The following is a 26,091-nucleotide window of genomic DNA, read 5'->3' as shown; positions in this document are numbered from 1 at the left end:
TTCACGTTGATATTGTTCCTTGCGTATATAGCCACACCACCCTTTTCTCTCCTGTCGTTGTCAAACCAATTTCAATCTCTCCTATAGATGGCATAATTTGAAATTGCAACCACCGAATCCGGTATGTTCTTTTTTTAAGTGAGTTTCAGAAACAACACAGATGTCAATATCATTTGCAAGCAGGTCGACCTCTAACACGACGTTTGCTCGTATGCACTTTCGAGTTTTAGAAAGGCTGCAAATGTTCAAAAACACACTTTGGGACGGCAAACTTGTCTATAGTGTGACCTGTGGTTGGATGGATAATGCGAGTAGGCTTGATAACTATGAGATTGTTACTGTTTGTTCCACATTGCACCAAAGATTTCTTGCAAACTAGGTTCTGCGATACCACTGTTGAAATAGCTTGACCCAGTTTATGAACTCCCCCATGTTTTCCTTGTTTTCGAAAGAGACCAGAGCGTTTCAAGTCCTCGAAGATATAGGATCTAGCAGTAGACTTGTAATAGGGCCAAAGGTTGAATAGTTCACTCCTAGTATAATGGTATTTCTTGTCGGTTCTTAAACAAGATGGCGGTGTTTCACTCACTGTCTACGTGTAACTCTTTTCGTCACTGGAGATATCTGGTCCAGGATTCATAGAAATATCCATATATACAGTAATGTCGATTAGTGGCTCAAAGTCAGGTGGCGATAGGCAGCTACATCCATGTTTCATCCAAGTGACCAGCTCGCGGCGTAGCCAAATGGTGGTAATGGACTGTCTTCAAAATAAACATCTGCGCCTGATGATGGAGACTTCCAAGAACGTATTAAAATCTGCAGTAACCAACTCAGTAAAGCTGTTTTGACCTTTTTTGTTGCTTGGGCCATAATATAAAAAATTTAGATAAAATAGTGCTAAAAATATAGAGCACTAAAATACATATGGCTGCCATTTTGGTACCTGCGCAGGATAAGCCAAGTCATGTCAAGTTTATTTGTATAGCACTTAACAACAGACACTGTCACAAAGCAGCTTTACAGAAAATTATAGACTTTAAACATGAACTACCCTGACTGTATCTGCTCCATCATGACAAAGCTAATTAACATAAGATGAAAAATAAAATCCTTTATCCTTGAAAGTGTCAACTCTAAAGCTTGGAAATATAAATCAAACTTTCCTCCATTTTTCTCACCTAAGAAATTGTCGGTCAAGTTATATTATTTATAAAATCTCTAAAAATGATCTCTCAGTGTAACAAATAAAGGTTTCTATCTCTCGGTCTCTTTACACTCGGTGTAAACTTTATATCCTCTTCTTCACAAAGCATAAAATGGTTCTTGTAAGTGTTACAGTTTTATCTCAGATACAGACACACAAGAGGAAAGAGATTGTGATTAGCGTTTTAAACATGGTGTGAATTAGATATACAGTACCAGTCAGAAGTTTGTACACCCCTACTCTACTCATTCGTAGGTTATTTTGTATTTTCTACACTGTAGAACAAAACTGAAGACATCAAAACTATGATATAACATCTGTAACATACATGGAATCATGTGGTAAACAAAAATATATTTCATATTTTAGATTCTTCAGCGTTTCCCTTGATGATGCTTTACACACTATTGGCATTATCTTAACCAGCTTCATGAGGGAGCCACCTGGAATGATTTTCAATTAACAGCTGTATTTCGTCAAAAGGTAATTAGTGGATAAGTTTCTTACCTTCTTAATGTGTTTGAGATCAAACAGTAAATAATAAAAATACAGTAAATATCCCTATTCCACAACTGTAGTAATCCATATTGTCAAGAACCAAACAACTAAGTAAAGAGAAACATCCATCATTACTTTAAGACATGAAATGACTTAATTAATAAAAAGAAAAACATTGAATTAGAAGGTGTACAAACTTTTGACTGGTACTGTACAATCTGAGTAGCAAAGGAATCACATGTTTACACCTTACCTTTAGTTTCCTTTTACCCTTCATTTGATCAGTATTTCTCATTAAAATAACATTGAAAGTACTTCAGGTGATTTTTCTGTCACTTACCACTCTGTGATCTCAAAATCCACCCACAGCTTATCCTCCATCTGCAAACAAGCAGAAGAGCAGCCTGTAAACAGCTGATCACTGCAAAACATCATTATTAGTTAAAAAGGATAATAGTTAATGTGGTGTGATGTCACCACCTTTATGGTTTGGCGAGATCAAAATATTAAAACATTTTAAATACTAGAAGAGCTTGCTTGGCTTTAATGGCACCAAGCCACATATTTGGATTTATCAAAATCTGATCAACTGTTCCTTGGCCCATGGCCTACTTTTCCTCAAACTTTCATCCGTTCACTACTTTTTGAATTATGTTGGGAACAGACCAACAAACAAATGGAGGTGAAAACATAAGTAGAAACCTTTGTCAGTCACATGCACACTTCAATCACAGTGAGATTCATCCTCTGCATTTAATCCATCTGAAGCAGTGAAAACACACACACACACAGCAGTGGGCAGCCACACTACCGTGCCTCGGGAACAGTCAGGGGTTAAGTACCTTACTCAAGGGCACTTCAGGCCAAGGCCACCCCACATTAACCTAACTTCATGTCACTGTACTGTGGGGGAACCCAGAGCACCTGGAGGAAACCCACAGACACGGGGAGAAAATGCAAACTCCACACAGAAAGGCCCCCGTCAGCCAATGGGCTCGAACCCAGAACCTTCTTGCTGTGAGGTGACCGTGCTAACCACTACACCACCGTGCTGCCCACTAACAAAGTTGGCAGAGGTAATTAAAACGTGATATTAACTCCTAGTTTTTTTACTAACATTTATATGTTTAATGTAACACTGCAGTTTTGGCAGCATTAGACAGAAGTAGATAAGAATTATTATATCTTTTATCAAAAAAAAAATCCTGTGCAGGGATTGGCCAAGGATGGTTCAGGTGACATAAAATAATTCCACCATTGATTAAGTAATATATCTTGTGATATATATAAAAAAAATGGATATGGTGCGAGTCAGTCATGGAATATCCTGGATGTACCATGAACTGACATCACTATTTTAAGCTGTACGACCGACTCGAGTCACAGCTGTGGCTCTGTGAGCATTTGTGTGTGTAGATAAACGTATCATGATCATACCTAGTGAGGCAGCGATAGCATGGTATGCTGCACATGCTCAGGTTGAAGGTCACGTCGATATAAACAACAAACATGGCTGCCTCCAGTGAGTTTATACTGAGATTTAATCTTAACAGTTTTAGTTTGGAATTTTTTGATGAGGGATATAAATCCAATATACCGTGCATTGAGAGACTGGGAATTATGGGTTGTCTTTGGTGACTGGCGTAGTACTGCACCCCTCAGAAAATAGTCCTATACCAGTCACCTCAGAGAATCCATCATTTCAACCACAGCCGCTCAGTGCATGGGATATTTGATTATTTCATGCAACGTGTACAGTTATTGTATCATGTAACACAATGTGATTAGAGCTTCAAAATGTATTAGAAGAACTCTAAATGCTAAAACATTCATTACACGTAACACAAATTTGGAACTCTTTCTCTTTTTAGACATCTCACTAGGCAATGACAGGTTGTTAATTCCAACTTTATTCCACAGTGCTGCTGAATTCTCAGTTCTGATTGGGCAGAAGGTGTTGATTAGTTTTCTCCAACAGTAGTTCTGACTGCAAGGCAAATCACATTTTTATTTTAATGCACTTATGTGCACCAACTTTGTTAGAGGGGGTTATGTTTTCACCTCCGTTTATTTGTTTGTTCACTGCAAAAAATCATACCTTAAGTGAAAATATCTTATAGTTGAAATGATTTAGCATTTCCTATTAGAAGAATAAAAGACACCAATTCTGAGATTATTAAACCTAGTTCTAGATTGCAGCCAGCTTATTCTAAGATGTCTTATCAAGTAAAAATATCCGTCCATGCAGAAAGAATTTCACCAGTATTAAGTAATTCTCCTCAAATTCAGTTTTCAATTTTTTGCAATGTTCAAAAAATAGTGAATGAATTTTCATGAAATTTTGAGGAAAGGTGGGCCATGGGCTGAGGAATAAACTATTAGATTTTGATGCAAATCCAGATATATGGCTTGGTGGATGTATGCACTCTACCAAGGACCCTTCTAGTTTTAATATGTTATGGTTTCAATAACCAGAACGTCAAAGGCGTAGTATCTCATCTGGCCTTCCATCAAAACAACCGTGACGACCAAAACATCAAACAGAACCGAAATGTGACAATGTAAGAGAGAGAGAGGACCAACCTCCACTACAAACTGTTTACAACAGGAACATCAGCAAAAGACTCAATTTTGTTTCCTGAGTGAAGATCAACCCAAAACATCCATCAGAACTGAATTCACATGATAAAATGAGAGAGGAGATACAATTCTAGTCAGAAGAAAATGTGTTAAGTTGACCTAATTACTAATTTGTTAGCAAAAATTTACCAATACAATGACCAAATGTTGTATAGAAGGTCGAGTTCTTTCATATAAAACAATCATAACTGAAATCCACTGAGAACTGAGGGAGGAGATATGATTTAACTGAAGATAAACAAAGTTGCAAAATCAAACAAACAACCAGTTTAGTTTCTCAAGTAAAGATCGACCCAAAACATCAATCAGAACTGAAATCAGATGAGAAATGAGAGAGGAAATACAATTCTCGTGAGAGGCCTGGAAAATTTGTTAATTTGGCCTCATTAGTAACTCGTTACCAAAAAAAAAAGACAAAAACAATGACCAAGTTTTGTGCAGAGTGAGGAGTTCTTTCAAACAAAACAACTGGAACGGAAATCCATGAAGAACTGACGGAGGAGATACGATTTAACTGAATTGGGGACGACGGACACCATGCCACGGCAACAACACATCGGCCTTATGGACAGAGGAGCTAATAAAATCTTATACAGGGACATTAAAAAATAATTTAACATCTTTCAAAGAAGGCTCCAGTTTCTGGTTTTTTTTTTTCTCCCAACACACAAATCTAAAGTGAGAGGGTTTTAATTTCTCAAAAATGTGACAAGCTGCATTTTTTGACTTATCTTCATGAGAAAGAAAAATAAAGACTAACAAGGGAATGATTACTTATATCTGCTGTATTAAAAGTGACAACAGGAAGTAGTTTGTTTTATGGACATTCCACAACATTAAATGTAACTAAATGATTAAAAGCTATGAGGTGTTATTCTTTAAATGAAAAATTACATCGTTGGCAAGTTGTTGCTGTATAAGTGGAATAAAGCACTTTGGGAGATGCTGTTATAAGAAAATAATCAGATAACTCCATCATTGATTATTTTTCTACATCAGCATGGCTGTTGTATTTTATGAAGGTGCATACAGTAGAGTCTCACTGTACTGACGTTTTTATCAATGATGAAGACCTTGGTCTCCTTCTTGCCCAGTGTGAGGGTGCTGATGTCGAAGAAGAGCCAGGTGCAGAGGTCATCTTGCCGAAAATCTTCATCATAAACTTTTAGCTCCAGAATATTCTAGAGTAAGAGAACCCCAAAAGGATTATGATTTGATTTTTAAGGAATGATAAAGTTTTATAAATGCAGTTAGAAGTATAACTATGTACAGTGAGAGTAAAAAGTATTTGATCCCTTGCTGATTTTGTTGGTTTGCCCACTAATAAAGACATGATCATGCTATACTTTTAATGGTAAATATATTCTAACATGGAGAGACAAAATATCAAAAAGAAAATCCAGAAAATAACTTTAAAGAATATATATTAATTGATTTGTATTTCATTGAGGGAAATAAGTATTTGATCCCCTAGTATGCATTAGGAGTTCTGGCTTTCACAGGCCAGTTAGACACTCCCAATCAGCTTGTTACCTGAATTGAAGACACCTGTTCTAACTAATCACCTGTATGAAAGACACCTGTTCACAGAATCAGACAATCAGACAGATTCCAAACTCTCCAACATGGGTAAGACCAAAGAACTCTCTCAGGACCTCAGAGACAGGATTGTTGACCTGCACAAATCTGGAATGGGCTACAAAAACATTAGCAAGATGCTGGGTATTAAAGTAACAACCATTGGTGCAATTGTGAGAAAATTTAAGAAGTATAACATGACCATCAATAGACCTCGGTCTGGTGCTCCACAGAAGATTTCACCTCGTGGGGTGGCTATGATCATGAGAACTGTGAGAAATCGGCCTGCAACCACACAGCGGGAGTTAGTGAATGACCTCAAGGGAGCTGGGACCACAGTCACCAGGAAAACAATTGACAACACTTTGCGCCGCAATGGATTAAAATCCTGCCGTGCCCGAAAGGTACCCCTGCTTAAGAAGGCACATGTGGAGGCCCGCCTAAAGTATGCCAATGATCACCTCAAAGATGTACAAAGTGATTGGGAGAAGGTTCTGTGGTCAGACGAGACCAAAATTGAACTATTTGGCCTAAACTCTACTCATCATGTGTGGAGGAAGAAAAATGCTGCCTATGACCCCAGGAACACTGTGCCCACCGTCAAGCATGGAGGTGGAAGCATTATGTTTTGGGGGTGTTTCTCTGCCAAGGGCACAGGGCTACTTCGCCGCATCAGTGGGAAGGTGGATGGAGCCATGTACCGTGCAGTCCTGAAGGACAACCTCCTCCCCTCTGCCAGGAAGTTGAAAATGGGCCATGGTTGGGTCTTCCAACATGACAACGACCCGAAGCATACAGCAAAGGCAACAAAGGAGTGGCTCAAGAAGAACCACATTAAGGTCATGGAGTGGCCCAGCCAGTCTCCGGACCTCAATCCAATCGAAAATCTATGGAGGGAGCTGAAGGTCCGAGTTGCCAAGCGACAGCCCACCAACCTTAATGATTTAGAGAGGATCTGCAAAGAGTGGGCCAAAATTCCCCCTGATGTGTGTGCTAACCTTGTGGTTAACTACAACAAACGTCTGTCCGCTGTGCTTGCAAACAAAGGCTTTGCCACCAAGTATTAAGTGCTGTTGGCTAGAGGGATCAAATTCTTATTTCCCTCAATGAAATACAAATCAATTAAAATATATTCTTTCAAGTTATTTTCTGGATTTTCGTTTTGATATTCTGTCTCTCCATGTTAGAATATATTTACCATTAAAAGTATAGAATGATCATGTCTATTAGTGGGCAAACCAACAAAATCAGCAAGGGATCAAATACTTTTTACTCTCACTGTATCTGTGATATAGTTTTGTTTATACATGTCAGAATGCAGGCACTTACAGATGCATGTGCAGAAAAGAGCGGGATGCAAACCGTAAACAAAGCCAAGACGAGAGACTGAAATTGAGGTCGGTAAACTAGCGTGGGTCGGGCGATCGACAAACAACGTAATAGAGGAAAGACAACGAGCAAAACCTTGAGAGGATAAGTAAAAATCAGAAATACAAAAGGCAATCAAAGATATAAGGCTTGGGATGAACTGAGGGCGCAGAACAATACTTTGCACTGGAGTAGTGTGAGTGGCTGAAATAGGGAGAGAGGTGATTAGGAAGATACATGACAGTAATTGGGAGACAGAGGGCACTGTCAGTCTTGGGGATTGTAGTTCAGGGTGTCCATGTTTGTAGTCAAAGGAGCTCTTTCTGGGACGCCCCCTACCTTCGGGTGCTGGTTTGTTGGGATATAGGGCATGGAACTCCTGCTTGAGGAGTGGGTCTAGAATGTCCTTAGCAGAAACCCAGCTTTGTTCCTTGGGTCCATCACCTTCCCAATCTACCAGGTACTCAACTTGCCCTCTTCTTGAGTTGAGGATCTTATTTACCAAGTAAAATATGGGTTAAATGCAGAGGATGAATTTCACTGTGCTTGAAGTGTGCATGTGATGAATAAAGATGGGTTCACCCTCTATGTCGAGATCTGGGTGCTCCTGGACAGGTGCGTTCTCAGCAAGGGGGCCTGGAATGGCAGGTTTCAGGTTAGAGACATGGAATGTAGGGGATAACCTGCTGTGAGCAGGGTTCCCAGGGGGTCTAAAAAAGTCTAAAATTCAGAAAGTTAAATTTTAGGCCTTAAAATGTCTAAAAAAAAAACCCCACACATTTTCATCCCAGGTCTAAAATTTAATTTATCCAAGTCTAAAATTCTTACATCCGCTCAGTCCGTTTCTAGAAGTGCCTGCAAAACATTAATAAAAAAAATGTGCCGGTTGCGTTGTTGTCTGCCTGCTAAAAAACTTCAATCACCGATGATCGCGGCAAGTATGCAACAGTCCAGTTTGTCCACTACGCCTACCGTAGTTCTACCTTCTAAGTTCCCGCTGAGTTTATGCAGTCTGTGGCAGTCAGAGAAGGTTAGCGGTTGTGTTGTCAGTGCGATGAAGAGTGTGGATAGCACGTCGAATAATAGTGAGTAAAATGGGAAAGTGTCAGTTTAATGAAGCTTGGCTTGAACGTGAAGAATTTCAAAACAGGTTAGAAGGTGATAGGTATGCGGCTCGCTGCAAAGTCTGCAGGAAAATAATTCAGTTGGGGACTTTAGGCGTGAAGGCCCTGGAGTCCCACGCTAAAGCTGGAAAACATCAGATTGCTGTGAAGAGCTCGCAATGTCGCCAGCCGATCTCAAGCTTTTTGTCAGTATCCCAGCCAACATCGCTGCCTGGTCCAGCTGTTCAACATTCGCCAAATAACAGTCAGGTGACTTTAGGGTCCAGGGAGACGTCAAAAGCTGAGGTACTTTGGATTCTACACACAGTGACCTCTCATCTATCATACAACAGCAGCAGCAACATTAACGGCCTTTTCCAGGCAATGTTTCCTGATTCTACAATTGCCAAAAAGTTCGCCTGCGGACCTAACAAGATCACCTATATTGCAAGATTCGGCCTGGCAGACTTTATAAAAAGAGAGCTGGTGAAGTCAATTAGCGGCCAGTATGTGCTAATGTTTGACGAGAGCTTCAACACATCGACCAAATCCAAACAGCTGGACCTCCACATTCGTTTCTGGAGCAATGGAGAGGTGCAGTCGTGTTACATGGACTCTCAATTCATGGGTCATGGAACCGCACAGGACCTTCTGACGCACATACAAGTGAGATGTATAAACAAGTGTTTTTTTACTTCGAAAAGGTGGGACTTAAGTTTGCCCATGTAAGCTGTGTTCTGCTCACACTCTCTTGATAACTTGCTACCTCCACGGGGAAAATGTCCATTAGTAATATGTTGTGTGTAATGTAATGTGTTAAGTGCTAATCTTTTTCATCAGTGAATTGGAGAATGTGTAAATATGTGAATGAATTGATTTCTATGTGTAGATTTCTTTGTTTAATGGCGTCTAGTGTGCTGAGTTGTTGCAGTTTTGCTCATTTTCCACCTTTCAACTCAACTTTTAAGAAGCAAGGCTCCTCTCATAAAAACAAGTTTATTCAGTGTTAAAGCACTGGGCAGTTGACATACAGTATGTCACCCTGTATTGATTTTGTGTTGGGTATCATTTCCCACAGTTGTTCAGTGGTCATTCAGCACCATCTGCTGATCACTAGGTGGTATATATCACTAGAAATTTTCTTCTACTTGATTGTCAGTTTGACATTTACAGACGCAATACAAAATTACATTGTTTTTGAGAATTGAACTGATTTTTTGGTCGTTTTTTTGGGGGGGGGCTGTAATCCTTCAGGTTGGTCAATCCGAGGAACTTGGATATTGTATAGATTGTATGCATCACTATTGTCTTGTACTTTTGTTGCTATGTGACAATGTTGTACTAATGTTGCCATATGACATAAATAAGCACACAATCAGTTTGTATCCCTGATAGTCAGTTTACCAATACAAATGACTTTGTTTTGAGAATTGAACTCGATTGTCTTTTTTTGGGAAGGGCGGGGGTAGGGCAGGTTGTAATGCTTCGTGTTGGTCTAAAAATTTTCATAATGGTCTTAAAAAGTCTAAAATTTAACTTACTGAATCCTGCAAGAACCCTGTGTGAGGGGGGAGTTCTACAAGGTATGAGACTTCGCTGATGCTATGAAGTACCTTGAATGGTCCGATATATCGTGGCTGAAGTTTTTTTTTTTTTAAACAGGTGTTGGGTTCTCTTAGGTTTCTCATAGCTATCCATATTCTGTCGCCCAGGGAAAAGTCTAGATTGTTTGCTCTATGTTTGTCAGCATATTCTTTATACTTGGCATTGATAGTTTCGAGCTGTTGATGTACCTCCTCCCATATTGTCTGGCTGCGTGAAAACCATTCATCTACAGCTTGTACTTGGCTTGGCGTGTCGTCCCAAGGGAACAGGGGTGGTTGGTAGCCAAGTATGCACTGAAATGATGTTAGTTGAGTTGCAGAGTGTCTGAGAGAGTTCTGTGCATACTTGGCCCATGGAAGGAAGCATGCCCAGTCCCCCTGGTTACACATGCAGAAGCTTCTTAAGAAACAGCTGATTTCTTGATTAGCCCTCTCTACTTGGCCATTTGACTGGGGATGGTATCTGGACCTGAGGCTCACAGATACCCACAATCTTTCCATGAAGCATGTCCAGAAGCGTGAGACACTGAGAGCCCTGGCCGCTGACTATGTCCTCAGGGAGACCATATCTGCATACCTGCTGGAATAGTAGTTCAGCTGTTTGGGATGCTGTGGGGATACCAGGTAATGGAATAAGCGTAAGAGCTTTGGAGAAGTGGTCGACGGTTACCATTATGGTGATATTGCCTTGTGAGGAAGGGAGGTCAGTAATGAAATTGATAGCTATGTGGGACCAGGGTCTTTGAGGCACAGGGAGAGGGCAAAGCTTACCAGCTGGAGGGGTTCTAGGAACCTTAGCTTGGGTGCAGACAGAGCATGAGGCAATGTACCGATTAATTTCAGTAAGCATGTTTTCCCACCAGTACTTGTTTCTCAACATGAGATGAGTTCGCTGACTGCCAGGGTGTCCTGTGGCAGGGGAAGCATGAGCCCAAGTGATGAGTCTGCCTCTAAAATGTTTTGGCACATATAGTAGACCAGGTAGGAGATTGTTGGGGAGAGTCTGAGGTTGGGAGTTCCTTATTTCTTTGTCTAGGTCCCAGGTGATAGACTGTAGGAAGCATTGGGGTGGGAGAATGGGATGGGTGACAGAATCTTGGTGTGATGGAGCAAAGACTTGAGATAGGGCATCAGCTTTGGTGTTCTTGGAGCCTGGATGGAATGAAATGGTGAAGTCGAAGCATGTGAAGAAGAGAGCCCACCTGGCCTGGCAAGGGTTTAACCTCTTAGCTTTGCGGAGATATTCCAAGTTCTTGTGGTCTGTGAGGATGACGAAAGGGTGCGTGGCTCCCTCTAACCAACATCGCCACTCCTCAAGGGCTAGCTTTATGGCAAGCAGTTCTCCGTTACCCACGTCATAGTTTCTTTCAGCAGAAGAGAGTTTCCTTGAAAAGAAGGCTACTGGATGGAGTTTGTTTCTCCCCAAAACATTGTGACAGTAATGCCCCTACTCCCATATCAGAAGGCATCTACCTCTAGGGTGAAAGGTTTTGACAGGTCAGGATGCTGTAATACTGGAGCGGAGGTGAAGGCTTGTTTCAGATGGTTGAAGGCTTCTTCTGCTGTGGGGTTCCACTTGAGGTGCTTGGGTCCCTTCTTTAATAGAGCTGTCAAGGGAGCGGCAATCATGCTGAACCCCTAATAAAACAGCGATAGAAGTTTGCAAAGCCCAAGAAACATTGAAGGTCCTTTATGGATATGGGTGTGGGCCAAGAAATGACCGCAAAGACCTTGGATGAGTGCATGCTAACCCCTTCAGCACTGATAATGTATCCTAAGAAGGAGATGCATTTCTGATGGAACTCACTTCTCTGCTTTGACAGAGGTGGTTCTGAAGCAGGCATCGGAAAACCACTCTTACGTGATCCTTGTGACTTCCTTCATCTGGGAAGTAGATGAGAATGTCATCTATGTAGGTGATGGCATACTTGCCTAGCATGTCCCGTAGCACGTCATTAATCAGACACTGGAACACACTAGGTGCCAAAGAAAGGCCATACGGCATTACCTGGTACTCAAAATGGCCGGCGGTATTGCTGAAGGCGGGTTTCCATTCATCACCCCTTTTAATCCTGATTAAGTTGTAGGCACTGCGTAAGTCGAGTTTCGGGAAGATTTTAGCCAATCTGAATTGCTCCAGGGCTGCAGGAACAAGAGGAAGCGGATATGGGTACTTGACTGACACCTGATTAAGTCCCCTAAAATCAATACATGGTCTGAGACCACCACCTTGTTTCTCCATGAAGAAGCCCACAGAGGCTGGAGATTTGGAAGGACAGATATAACCCTGCTTGAGGGCTTCCTGAATGTATTCTTCCATAGCCACGTGCTCCTTTTGGGAGAGTGGGTATATACGACCCCGTGGTGGTGGCATGCCCAGCAGTAAATCTATTGCAGTCATAGGGCCGATGAGGTGGTAGCCCACAAGCCTTTCCCTTGCTGAATACCTCCTTGAGGTCCAAATAACACTCAGGGACATTATCTAGAGAGTCTGGCTGTGGGCTGTCCACAGAGGTGGACGAGATGTTGACTTGTGGACGAGAGATGCAACTTTGAAAGCAGGCAGGTGACCATTGGAGAATTTCCTTGTTCTGCCATGAAATCAAGGGATAATAAAAAGTTGGAGCCATGGATAGCCAAGAATGATGTCGTGACTTACAGTAGTGGTGACGTGAAGGGAGATGAACTCCGAGTGCAGTGTGCCCACTTGAATGTGAATGGGGGTTGTACGCATGGTGACAAAACCCTCTCCTATGGGCCCTCCGTCAATGGTTCGAATGCTGAGTGCACTTTGAAGAAGGGTTGTTGGAAGGTCGAACCTCTGAGTGACTGAGCTGCTGATAAAGTTGCCTTCTGCCCTCAAATTGATAAAAGCAGAAACGTTGTGTGTGGAATTTGCCAACTTTAACAACACTGGAACCCTGAATAATTTGGAACTGAATTTTCTTACTGGACTGATAGTGCATGGTGGACCTTCTGCGGGAGCTGCATGGGATGGACAGATGGGACAATGATTGAGCTAGTGTTCGGAACTCCCGCAGTAAAAATACAAACCCTCCTTCTTCCTCCTTAGACATTCAGTGCATGTTAACCGGGTGCATGACACTTCCATGGATGCACTGTCTTCAGAAGTTAGGACTGGTTTACCACTCTTGAATGGAGGGTTGGCGAGCCAACAGATAATCTAGACAAATGGCTAGGTCTATGAGAGAGTCCAGAGTGCATTGTTCATCTCCGTCAGCGAGCTCGCTTAGAATCTCGGCTCAGACCTTGGCGAAAAACTGCCTTAAAAAGCCAGGTCATTCCACCCACTGGCTGCCGCTAGTGTTCTGAAATCTAGGGCGTACTCAGCCACACTTCTGGAGCCTTGTGAAATGGTGAGTAAACTTTCACCTACTTCAATTCCTTCTGGTTCATGATCAAACAAACACTCTTGAACTGAGAGAGGAAAGGCTCATAGGACTCAGTTTGTTCACCACCCTGGTTCCAAACTGCGCTGGCCCATCGGAGTGCTTTACCAGTGAGGAAAGAAAGGAACTTAGCAATCTTGTGCTCTTCAGACAGGTTAGCCATAGTAGTGAAATACATGGAACATTGAAGTAAGAAACCTTTGCAAGCGAGCACGTCTCCAGTGAACCTTCTGGAACAGGAAGTTGCAGTGCTGGGCTTGTGGAAGACTCAGGACACATTAGGAGGGCCTGAGACATCACAGTAGCTAGTTGTGCCATATGAATGTTGCGGTCTGCTAGCATCTGCTTTTATTCTCCCAGTAGTTGTCCCTGGGCGTTTAGAGCCATCTGCTTTGCCTCTTCTGCTACATCCATAGTGGTGACATTTCCTGTCAGAATGCAGGCACTTACAGATGTATGTGCAGAAGAGAGCGGGATGCAAACAGTAAATAGAGCCAAGACGAGAGACTGAAATTGAGGTCGGTAAACTAGCGTGGGTCGGGCGATCGGCAAACAATGTAATAGAGGAAAGACAAAGAGCAAAAACGTGAAAGGATAAGAAAAAGTCAGAAATACGAAAGACAATCAGAAAGATATAAGGCTTGTTATGAACTGAGGGAGTAGAATGATACTTCACACTGGAGTACTTCTTCTGTCGATTTATCGGTGGTTAACAATCGATGTGTATTACCGCCACCTACCGGGCTGAGGTGTGAGCTCAAGGGATATTAATCGTTGCAAATGCCTGCATGAGGATAAATCAAAACTGAGCCTGTAGTCAGACCTTGAGCAGGTCACTTCTTAATTATAATCACTGTTCTAATGAATGTTCAGGTGTGTGAGTGAAACCTTGGCGATGGTATGCGATAAGATATTTTTATGATAATGATAATGTGCAGACAGATATCAAAGGCCATTCCTTAGGTCAGAGATAGCAAAGGGCAAGATGTTCCTGATATAATGATATCTTTTTGAACATTCTGTCTCGAGCAATGTGTCATCACAACAGTACAACTGCCACTGAGGCTCGCCCACGGGAGCACCACTCCCCTCTGTGTCACGTGTCGAACAGGTTTGCTCTCCTTAGTGATGCACCCACTGAGAAACCTGAAAGAGCTCTGGTTATAGGGGACTATCATATGGCATGTGAAATTAGTTCAGCCTTTAGGGGCACCAGCAGCTTTAGTTAGGTGTATACCGGGAGCCAGGGTGCCGGACATAGCAGGTAATCTTAGGGTCCTAGGCAAGCACAGGTTCTCAAAGATAGTTATCCATGCAGGAGCTAATGATATATGCCTTCGTCAGTCTGAGGTTACTAAGAGTAACTTTGTAAAGGTGTTTAAATTAGCGAAGGCAATGTCCAATGCTGTAGTATGCTCTGGCCCCATCCCAATGCGGCGTGGTGATGTAGCTTACAGCAGGTTATGGTCGCTAAACTGCTGGCTGTCCAGGTGGTGCTCTGAAAACAGTGTGGGCTTTATAGATAATTGGGCTAATTTTGAGGGCTCTGCTGGCCTGTTAGGGCGGGACGGTATCCACCCCACTCGGGAAGGTGCTGCTCTCATTTCCTGCAGCATAGGTCATAGTCTCAGAACAGGCCTAGTTAATTCCTTACAATCCAGAGCCAAGGCCAGGGAGCAGACGAACAGGCTAAACCGACTGTCTGCTAGCTGCACAGAGTCATCACTCAGGGTCCACTACATCGAGACTGTGTCTGTTCCCCAAGCTCAACAAAAAGGTAGAAATTTTCAGAGAGTTTGTTCCAGTAACCTAATCAATATAAAATTAGATCATACTGACTGTACAGCTGCTGCCAGCACTTTTGATCTAAAGGTGGGGCTATTAAATATTACATCTCTTACATCTAAAGCGCTAATGGTTAATGAACTCATTACTGATCAGGAGTTTAATGTACTGTGTTTAACTGAAACATGGATTAAGCCAAATGAATATATAGCATTAAATGAAGCAAGTCCTCCTGGATACAGTTATATACACCAGCCTCGTCTAACTGCCAGAGGAGGAGGCGTTGCGGTTATTTATAACGATTATCTAGGTGTAACACAAAAACCTGGTTATAAATTTAATACATTTGAAGTTCTTCATACTCATATAATGTATGTAGCCTCGAAAAATAAGTCTACCCAGTTAATTCCATTGCTTATTATTTACAGGCCCCCAGGGCCATATTCTGAGTTTCTTTCTGAATTTGCAGATTTTCTCAGATCTGGTTATTTCCTTAGACAAAGCTTTAGTTGTCGGAGATTTTAATATTCACTTCGATAATCCAGAAGACCCTTTAAAAACAGCGTTTGTGTCCATTTTAGATTCAGTAGGGATTAATCAGAATGTCATAGGACCGACCCATAATGGTGGTCACACCCTTGATCTAATACTAACATTCAGATTAAACGTAGACAATATAGTCATACTTCCACAGTCTGAAGTTATCTCAGATCATTATCTCATCTCATTCAAACTATGTCTGAGTAATAATATGCACCTCACCACGCTACTGTATTAAACGTACTTTCACGTCAACTACTGCACAGAGCTTTATAAATGTTCTCCCAGAGTTGTCAACTTTGATTGGGTCACTGTCAGCCCCTGCAGAACTTGATCAGGCAACTGAATGCTTGGAGTCAACATTCAGCCATACTTTAGATAATGTAGCCCCTCTAAAAAGGAAAATGGTCAGAGTCAAAAAATTAACACCCTGGTATAATGATGACACTCGCACATTAAAACAGACCACTCGAAAATTGGAACGTAAATGGCGTCAAACAAAATTGGTAATGTTCAAATTAGAGTGGAAGGAGAGCTTCCTGAAGTATAGAAAAGCTCTTAGTGCTGCAAGATCAACATATTTCTCCTCCCTAATAGAAGATAACAAAAATAATCCTAGATTCCTATTTAATACTGTAGCAAAATTAACCAGGAATAAGTCCACTATTGACACATGCACACCTGCAGTATGTAGTAGCAACGACTTCATGAATTTTTTTTAATGACAAAATTGAGAATATCCGACAAAAAATTCAAACTACTAATTTAAGGTCAGACAATGATGGTGACCTTGTAGTTAACTATATAACTGTATCAGATCATCAGTTAGAATGTTTTACTCCCCTTAAAGAAACTGAATTACTTTCATTAATCTCTACATCAAAAGCCTCAACTTGTGTACTAGATCCCTTACCTACACGTCTATTCAAACAGATAATACCTGAAGTAATTGAACCGCTTCTAAAAATAATAAATTCTTCTCTTACGATGGGCTATGTACCCAAATCCTTTAAACTAGCAGTTATCAAACCCCTGATTAAAAAAAACCTGACCTTGATCCCTGTCAGCTGTCCAATTATCAGCCAATATCAAACCTCCCCTTTATCTCCAAGATCCTTGAAAAAGCTGTGGCACAGCAGTTATGCTCATATTTACATAGGAATAACATCCATGAAATGTATCAGTCAGGATTTAGACCTCATCATAGCACAGAGACAGCTCTGGTTAAAGTAGTAAACGACCTACTGTTGGCGTCTGATCAGGGCTGTGTCTCGCTGCTTGAGTTGCTTGACCTTAGTGCAGCATTTGATACCATTGATCATTCCATTCTTCTGGATAGACTAGAAAATGTTGTGGGAGTTAAGGGAACGGCCCTCTCCTGGCTCAGCTCTTATCTAACTGATCGTTATCAGTATGTTGATATAAATGGTGATATTTCTAGACGTACTGAGGTAAAGTTTGGTGTTCCACAAGGTTCTATCTTGGGTCCACTGCTTTTTTCTCTATATATGTTACCTCTGGGTGATATTATTCGTAAACATAGTATTAGTTTCCACTGTTATGCTGATGACGCACAGTTGTATGTCTCTGCAAAACCTGATGAGAGACACCAGCTTAATAGAATTGAGGAATGTGTTAAGGACATTAGACACTGGAGGCTTATTAATTTCCTTCTGCTTAACTCTGACAAGACTGAAGTACTTGTGCTAGAACCACATACAGCTAGAAGTAAGTTTTCTGATTACACTGACTCTGGATGGCCTTTCGGTTTCTTCACGTACCACAGTAAAAGACCTCGGAGTGATTATTGACCCCAGTCTTTCATTCGAAACTCACATTGATAACATCACCTGGATAGGTTTCTTTCATCTCAGAAATATTGCAAAGATAAGAAATTTAATGTCATTGCATGACGCGGAAAAACTAGTCCATGCTTTCGTTACCTCCAGGTTGGATTATTGTAATGCCTTACTGTCTGGCTGTTCCAATAAGTGCATAAATAAGCTCCAGTTAGTTCAAAATGCAGCAGCAAGAGTCCTTACTAGAACTAGAAAATATGACCACATCACCCCTGTCTTATCCACACTGCATTGGCTCCCAATCAAATTTCGTATTGATTATAAAATACTACTGTTGACCTTTAAAAGCACTAAATGGTCTCGCACCACAGTACCTGAGTGAACTTCTGCTCCTCTATGACCCGCCACGCCTACTTGGATCAAAAGGTGCAGGCTATCTGCTGGTACCTTGTATAGTGAAGGCTACATCAGGGGGCAGAGCCTTTTCTTACAAAGCCCCACAGTTATGGAACAGCCTTCCAAGTAATGTTCGAGAATCAGACACAGTCTCAGTGTTTAAGTCTCGGCTGAAAACAGATCTGTTTAGTCAAGCCTTGTGTTAATGGTGTTTATATGAGGTAAAGGTGTAGATCTGGAGGGTCCTCAGACAAAGTGTTTTGGTAAACTGGGATGTATGGATGCTGTCAGTCCCCACTCGCTTGCTCACTCGAGTTTGTTGACGGTGTAGTGGCTGCTGCTTTATGTCCCAGGGCTCCCTCATGCCTGTGTTACCTTCTGGCTCTCCCCTTTTAGTTATGCTGTCATAGTTAGTTGCTGGAGTCCCTGCTTGTACTCGGTGCAATATGTATAATATTCCTACTTATTCAGGTGACATTGGGCATACCTAACAACCTGCGTTTTCTTTCCCTCCCCTCCAAAATCTGTCCCTCTGAGTTACATGGAGTCAACAGGAAATCTTTTGGTGGAGAGGGTGGAGACCTTGACTGGCTATCGTAGCCTGCAGGGAATCGGCCATCGGACGTTCTGTCGCATGTCCCAGACCTGGTGAAATGTAGCTGAATTGTCTTGGCCAGCCCTAAGGGTCCCATCTGCATCTCATCATTGCTGAGGAGTGTGCTCCCATCACCCAATCAAGCATCCAGCCAGAGCAGGTCATGAGATATATATATATATATTTTTTTTTTTTTTAAACTATATTAACATGCCATTGTTGTGTGTTATGCCTGATGTCAAGACTCTTGTCTCGGCAAGCCTACCACACAGATATAGTACGTCATTTTTAGGGCATACCTAACGTGTTTTCTTTCTTTCTTTCTCTCTCTCTCTCTCCCCCCCAATCTGTCCCTGAGTTACATGTTGGTCCTGGGATTGAGATGCTGGCCTCTTCTGCTCCTTGGACCTGCTTGATCCATCCTGGTGCCCTGTGTCTGGTCGGAGTTTTATTGCATCGCTCCTGTGAAGGACGGCCCCATGAGGACAGTTGAGGGTTATACCTGGAGGATGCTCTGGACTCTTACAGTAATGCTTTTATGGCTGAGGACTACAGTTGACTTGCTAACTTTAGGACTGCAGTTGTCATGAACAGTTTTGCACTCAAGTTTCCATCAGTGAAGAGTTTATAACATCAATGAAACTGATGTCATGTTAAAACTGTTAATGTTATAGTCATGCTGTCTGTTGTTGCCCAAATGAGGATGGGTTCCCTTTTGAGTCTGGTTCCTCTCGAGGTTTTTTCCTCATGTCGTCTGAGGGAGTTTTTCCTTGCCACCGTCGCCACAGGCTTGCTCATTGGGGATAGATTAGGGATAAAATTAGCTCATGTTTTAAGTCGTTCAAATTCTGTAAAGCTGCTTTGCGACAATGTTTATTGTTAAAAGCACTGTACAAATAAACTTGACTACAGTACACAGTGAGACCCAAGGTCACAGAAGAATTCTAGCCTTCTAGCTGAAATAGTAAAATAGAATGGAGTAGAATATTAACAATATTAAGAGATGTATGCTTGAGTTAATCCTTGCTCTTCTTGACGTGTATTGGTGCTCAGAGGGCAGGCATGCCCTATCAGCCCTCGTCCCACCTCACCAGAGCTTAGAGAAACTCCAGCCAAATTGTCTAGAATTTGTGTAGAATGCTAAACCACAGCGATTCATCCAATCCCGTGGGTTTTCTTCAGGGTCTGGGTACCTTAACACAATTTCCCCTCCCATTGGTGACATGAAAGGACAGTCTCGAGATTAATTATTCTGTGTTAACTCATACAGACGTGCACGCACTAATTCTTCCCGTGGTATTCTCCACGAGGATAAACCAATTCTTCCCGTGATGACCAGTCATGAGGATAAACAAATCGTCCCAAGAAACCATTCATGAGGATAAACAAATCTTCCCATGAGGATAAACAAATCTTCCCATGAGGATAAACACATCTTCCCGTGAAACCCTTCATGAGGATAAACAAATAAACAAGTCATTGCAGACTGATTATAACAAAAAAAAACTAAATTCTATTTGCTAGTTGAGTGTCCTTTAAATACTGTGTTAGAGCTGTTACTGCTGATTGTGTGAATGGCTGACTTAATAAGTTAACTATAGTTACAGATTTTCTTAATGTTCTCCCCATCTTCTCTCTTTCACTGGAATACTGTGTACAGTGTATAAGGACATGCTGAACCTTTTCTACTTCTCCACAGTGTGCACAGGCCCCAGAATGATGTTTCCCTATTGTATACAACCCACTATTTAGACTTGTGTGTCCTATCAGCCTCGTCAACCAAACCTCCTCCTGTCGTTTCAGTTCACCACTCCTTCTAAACACCACCTCCTTTTGTAAATTATATAGATGCCTTCCTTTCTCCTCTGTATTCCATCTCTCCTGCCACATTTTGTTGATGTCTTTAATTATTACTTTAATTTCTGCCTTGCTTAATGGGACTTCTAACTCAACCTCATTTGCCTTGATGGCCTCTTTGGCCATTTTATCCACTTTCTCATTACCCTCAACCCCCTTATGAGCTGGAACCCATGTGAACTGAATAAAAGTTTTATGCTGATTTATCTTAAATACGAGATGGTTAATTTCATCTAAGAGATCTTGTCGGCATGTAGATTTTCCACTCTGGATACTATTTAAGGAAGACATAGAATCTGAGCAAATAACTGCTTTACTAGGCTTCACCTCCTCCACCCACTGCAGGGCCAGTATAATAGCCATCATTTCTGCTGAAAAAATTGACAAGTGATCTGACATCCTTTTCCCAATACTTTTATTGTAGCTGGGGATGAATACTGCTGCTCCTGTCTTACCAGTTTCGTCTTTAGAAGCATCTGTATATATCTGTGTCGTGTCATCATACATTACCTCTAAATACTGCTGTACATTCTGGTAAAAACCTCTGGATTTTGCAATCTCCACACTGGAGTACTTCTTCTTCTTCTTCTTTTAATTGGCGGTTGGCAAACAACTTTTTGGAAGCATTACCGCCACCTACCGAAATGGAGTGTGAGTCTGGGTGTAAACTATCTCTACTATAAACAAAATAATAATTAAATAAAAATATATATTATTATTATAATAATAAAGAAAATTTAAAAAAAAGTAAAGAAAGAGTGAAAGAAATGAAAGAGAGAATCCATTATATTCTTCTAATCAGTCCAGTGACTTCCATAAAGTGAAATAAATGCTTAAAGCACTTCTCGCTTGAGTTCCTCTGCAAAATTGCTTTTACATTAAAAGGCACACTTTCTGACTGTAATCCAAGGATGAGGTGCTGCCTCTCCTGCTCAAACTTGACACAATGTTCAATTGCATGCTCCACAGTCTCAATAGAACCACATACACCACACTTTCCATCCACATGCTTTTTAAAGAGAAATAGAGTACTGTTCAGACCAGAATGCCCAAACCTCATTCTAGATATAATATCCTCCTCTTTGGTGGATCTTGCTGTTGGCCTTGCATGACCTACCACCCTTTGAATTGCATAATATTTCCTCCCAGTAGCTGCACCATTCCACTCACTCTGCCATAACTCTCTGGACTTTGACTTAATTAGTGACTTTACCTCAGTCTTACTATAGGCAATTTCTAAGGTGACCTCAGGGGTCACACATGCTTTTTTGGCGTTCATGTCTGCCAACTCATTCCCTCTTATCCCAATATGTGCTGGGATCCATAAGAAAGTTACATCTGTACCTGAGTTTATAATTCCACTAACCAATTGTGCAATTTCCAACACTAAGTCTTGTCTGGACTCTGACATAGTATTCTGAATACTCATCAGCGCAGAAGCAGAATCTGAAGCAATAAGCACTCCACCCTTAGGACTATATCCCTCTATCCAGGATAATGCAGTGAGGATGGCTACTAGTTCTGCTGTGTATACTGCAAGATCATTGGTTAACCTTTCTGTTTTGCAAATTTTGAGCTCTGGAACTACAAATGCAATGCCAACTTTACCGCCTGCAGACTTTGATGCATCAGTATAGACCCTAAGTTTGTCCTTGTACTGTACACTAATATGGCACTCGACCATATCTTTGCTGAAGTCTTCGCTCTTCTTCAACTCCAGAAGTACTAAATCTATTACTGGCTTCTTTAACAACCATGGCGGCACAACTGGATGTGAAACAGCTGGGCACAGAGCTAGCGCCTGCAAGCCCAACGCCTCTACTTTTTGTGGAACCACCCACCCAAAGCTTTTACCTGGTTTATCTCTCTCCTGGCAATGTATTAACGTAGACTTACTAATATGATCATTTCTTTGCCCTCTGAGGCTAGCCCAATAGACCAAGACCAGCTGGTCCCTCCTTATATATAGTGGCATTTCCCCCATCTCTACCTGTATAGCATTAACAGGAGTAGATTTCATGGCCCCACAACATAATCTTAATGCCTTATGCTGGATGACATCTAGTTTCCTCAACAGCATCTTAGATGCAGATCTGTATGCCACACACCCGTAGTCAAATACGGATCTTATAAGGCTGACATATATAGTCCTCAAAGCTGACCTTTTGGCTCCCCAATCCACTCCACGCAGGCAGCGCATTACATTTAGTACCTTTTTACACTTGTCTAGCATGCTCTGTATATGCGCAGACCAGGTTAACCTCTTATCAAACCATAGGCCCAAGTATTTAAAACACTCAACTCTTTCTAACTCACATCCAAATAAGTTCAACTTCAACTCCATAGGAATATTTCTTCTGGTAAAAAAAAACAGTTTTAGTTTTATCTATAGAAATTCTAAATCCCCACTGCAGAGCCCAGTTTTGGACCTTATCAATTGACTGCTGCATTTTGTGGACAATGAAATCAACATTTCTCCCCCTTTTCCACATAGCACCATCATCTGCAAACAAAGCAACATTAACTGATCCCTGCACTTCCTTAAAAACATCATTAATCATGATCAGGAACAATATCGGACTGATGATGCTTCCTTGAGGTGTGCCATTTTCCACTGTATGTTCACTGCTTAGCTCTTCATTAATTTTGACCATGATTCTTCTACCTGTTAGGAAGTCTCTAACCCACTGAAACATTCTACCCATTATGCCCATCTGTCTCAGTTTAATTAGAAGTCCCTCTCTCCAGACCATATCATATGCTTTTTCTACGTCAAAAAACACTGCCAGCACTGTTTCCTTGTTAACCTGAGCTTTTCTTATAGAATCTTCTAGGGCCACCATAGGATCCATAGTACCCCTTCCCTGCCTAAATCCACTCTGGTAGCTGTGCAGAATATTTTGCGTTTCTAACCAGTAGACCATTCTGTCATTCACCATTCTCTCCATTATTTTACCCAACTGCGATGTCAGCGCTATGGGTCTATAGTTTGTTGGAATCTTTGGATCTTTCCCAGGCTTCCTTATTGGGATTATTACTGCCTGTTTCCATTCAGTTGGAATGACTCCTTCCACCCATACCTTATTAATTAAACCCAGCACCACCTCACACTGGAGTAGTGTGAGTGAGTGGCTTAAATAGGGAGAGAGGTGATTAGGAAGATACGTGACAGCTGTGATTAGTAATCAGGAGACAGAGGGCGCTGTGAGTCTTGGGGATTGTAGTTCAGGGTGTCCATGTTTGTAGTCAAAGCGTTCTCAGCAGGTTTACTGACAGAACAAAATGAAGCGCAGGATTCCATACAATAAATCACGAAAATAAACTAAAATTTCTCGATAAAGGAAATAAGGAAGTGTGTATTGCAACAATACATCCTCGCTAAAGAGAAAGCAGTAAGTATACAACTTTGTGTACAACTTAAAGGATTTGGAAAACATCTAATTTTTTTGCAGTTAATGAAATACTTATTGATTATCCTGCAAATTACCCAATTAAGACAATTTAGCAGCTGCTCGTAAACTCTGACTGGAGTTTGGAAAACCCTGGGATTGGGATTGATGTGTGTGTATGCTGGAGGACATGATAAACTAACACACTTAACCCGGTGAAACAGAAGTACCATACACTCACTGGCCATTATATTAGGAACATCCATCCACCTGCTGTTCACTGTAGTTCTCCAATCAGCCGATCCCTCGCCAGCAGCACAATGCATCAAATCACACAGATACAACTCAAGAGCTTCAGTTAATGTTCACTTCAAACATCCGAACGGGAAAAATTGTGATCTCAAAATGTGACTTTCTTTCACTGTGGTATGGGTGTTGGTTTAATCCAGATGGACTGGTTTGAGTATTTCAGAAGCTGCTGATCTCCTGGGGTTTTCACACACAACAGTCTCTAGAGTTTACACAGAATGGTGCAGAAAACAAAAAACACTGAGTGAGTGAGTGACAGTTCTGTGGGTGGAAACAAACGCCTTGTTGATAAGAGAGGGTCAGAGGGGAATGGGCAGATTGGTTTGAGCTTTTTTGCCAGGAAGGATATAGCAACTCATATAATCACTCTTTACAGCCGTGGTGAGCAGAAAAGCATCTCAGCATGCAACAGCAGAACAACACATTGGGTTCCACTCCTGCAGCCAAGAACAGGGATCTTAGAATCAACAAGAAGTTCCTATTAAATTGGCCGGGAGTGTATATGGGTCTGTCTCAGAAACTGGTCTCTCATTTGGGACATTATGGTTCAAAAATACATTTTCTAATTTTACTATTTTTTTTGCATTTACCTAACACTCAATATTTATTTTGTCATGTTTAATAAGAATAAAGATAGTATCTTGCTTTATCTGGCCCCTACTGTGGAAATTTTTTTTTTATTACAATTCAAATGCTTTTGTAAAATTGATTTATATATAAAATAACTACATCATGAAGAATTAAAGCCCCTCCTTCACAGATGAGTGAAAATATTGAATAAATTTCCTCTTTTTGATTGCTTGGGTTAAAAATGCCAAGTTATGATGACTGAATTGATTATTCACTTAAATATGAATAATATGATACAGTTTGGGTATTTGATATGGCGAAATAGGACACAATGGAAAAATCAAGAACACACCGGAAAGATGAGAATAACGGCGGTGGTAAAAGAACAGCGACTGTACCGGCTGAAGGTCGCGCGGGTCTCTGCTGCGGCGCGCGAGCAATGGGACATCACTACTGCACTGGACGGAGCGCAAGGCGGGGGCGGGGCAAAATGACTGGCCGTAGATTCTATCAAAAGTTCAATCTAAATTGACCATGGTTGCAAAATATTGGCCAAAAATACGCAAACACTATGAAATATGAAAGTAAGATGAAAAAGAAACATTCTGTTGCCTTATACTGCAAGACTAAAACAAAATAAAACCGTCAAAACTCACCTTTTCAGTGATAACGTCCCAACAGATCACTCGCGTAACAGAAAGACCGCAAATGGAAGCACGATCAACTTCCAACTGCTGAAGTGGAAAATTCCATTCTACACATGCAAATTGTTAATGTGTGTCCTTCCCCGCACACAAATAACACGCTACGGTAAAAAATAGACAACTCATTTTATACCTCAGAAATTCATACAAGACCAGCTACCATCGTAACATATTCTGTCAGAAACATATTCTATACCTAACTTTCAGCTTTCGTTTTAAAAAACAAAATCGCAGATTTATAACTAAATTTTTATATGGCGTAGTGATTTTAAGTTACTACTTTTGGTGACAACAGACTGTTACCTTGTCGTGGTGTAGCAGCTTGAGTGTCTCTAGGACCCTAAGGGCGCATGCTGGTGGGGGCCTCAACCCCTGGCAGGTTTAACCATGCCGGATCCGGTCTTAGGCGAGAGTCCAGACGAAAAACAGTCCACAGCATGCCAACGCCTGGCATGCATGGAGGTACCATAACGCCCGAGGGGAAGAGCCACCATGCAGGAGGCCAACCGTCAGTTATGGAACAAGGTACTGGGCAACAATCTTAGGGGCGTAGAGACCAGTCTATAACACCTGGATACCGGTCGAAACGGCCAAGGGCGTAGAGACTACCGCCCACTCGGGCAACAGTCGGAACGGCCAGTTTGCCTGGGTCAGCTCAAGCCGAGGTCAGCCCACTGACCCAACTAATTGACCGCTTCTCCAGCTATACACACTATACGCTATATTTGCGTCTCTTATG

At 41.5% G+C, this 26,091-nt stretch overlaps 1 protein-coding gene across 4 annotated transcripts in view; it reads right to left on the bottom strand.

Annotated features, from left to right (window-relative positions):
• pla2g4f.1 (phospholipase A2, group IVF, tandem duplicate 1) overlaps nucleotides 1–26,091 on the bottom strand; it is a 109,106-nt gene that overhangs the window by 67,267 nt on the left and 15,748 nt on the right. For 3 of the 4 annotated variants that reach the window (XM_060934806.1, XM_060934808.1, XM_060934809.1), the window contains exons 4-5: nucleotides 5,398–5,526; nucleotides 2,046–2,086 (exon numbers count right to left, since the gene is read on the bottom strand). In XM_060934806.1, the coding sequence (XP_060790789.1) occupies nucleotides 2,046–2,086; nucleotides 5,398–5,526 (170 nt within the window). The remainder of the gene's footprint in view (nucleotides 1–2,045; nucleotides 2,087–5,397; nucleotides 5,527–26,091) is intronic. The other variant, XM_060934807.1, reaches the window with a different exon arrangement.

This window comes from Neoarius graeffei, chromosome 11 (assembly GCF_027579695.1).
Source record: "Neoarius graeffei isolate fNeoGra1 chromosome 11, fNeoGra1.pri, whole genome shotgun sequence".
In the NCBI taxonomy this organism is placed as follows: Eukaryota; Metazoa; Chordata; class Actinopteri; order Siluriformes; family Ariidae; genus Neoarius; species Neoarius graeffei.
Note: the sequence above shows the minus strand (reverse complement) of the source record. Positions and strands in the feature narration are given on the sequence as shown.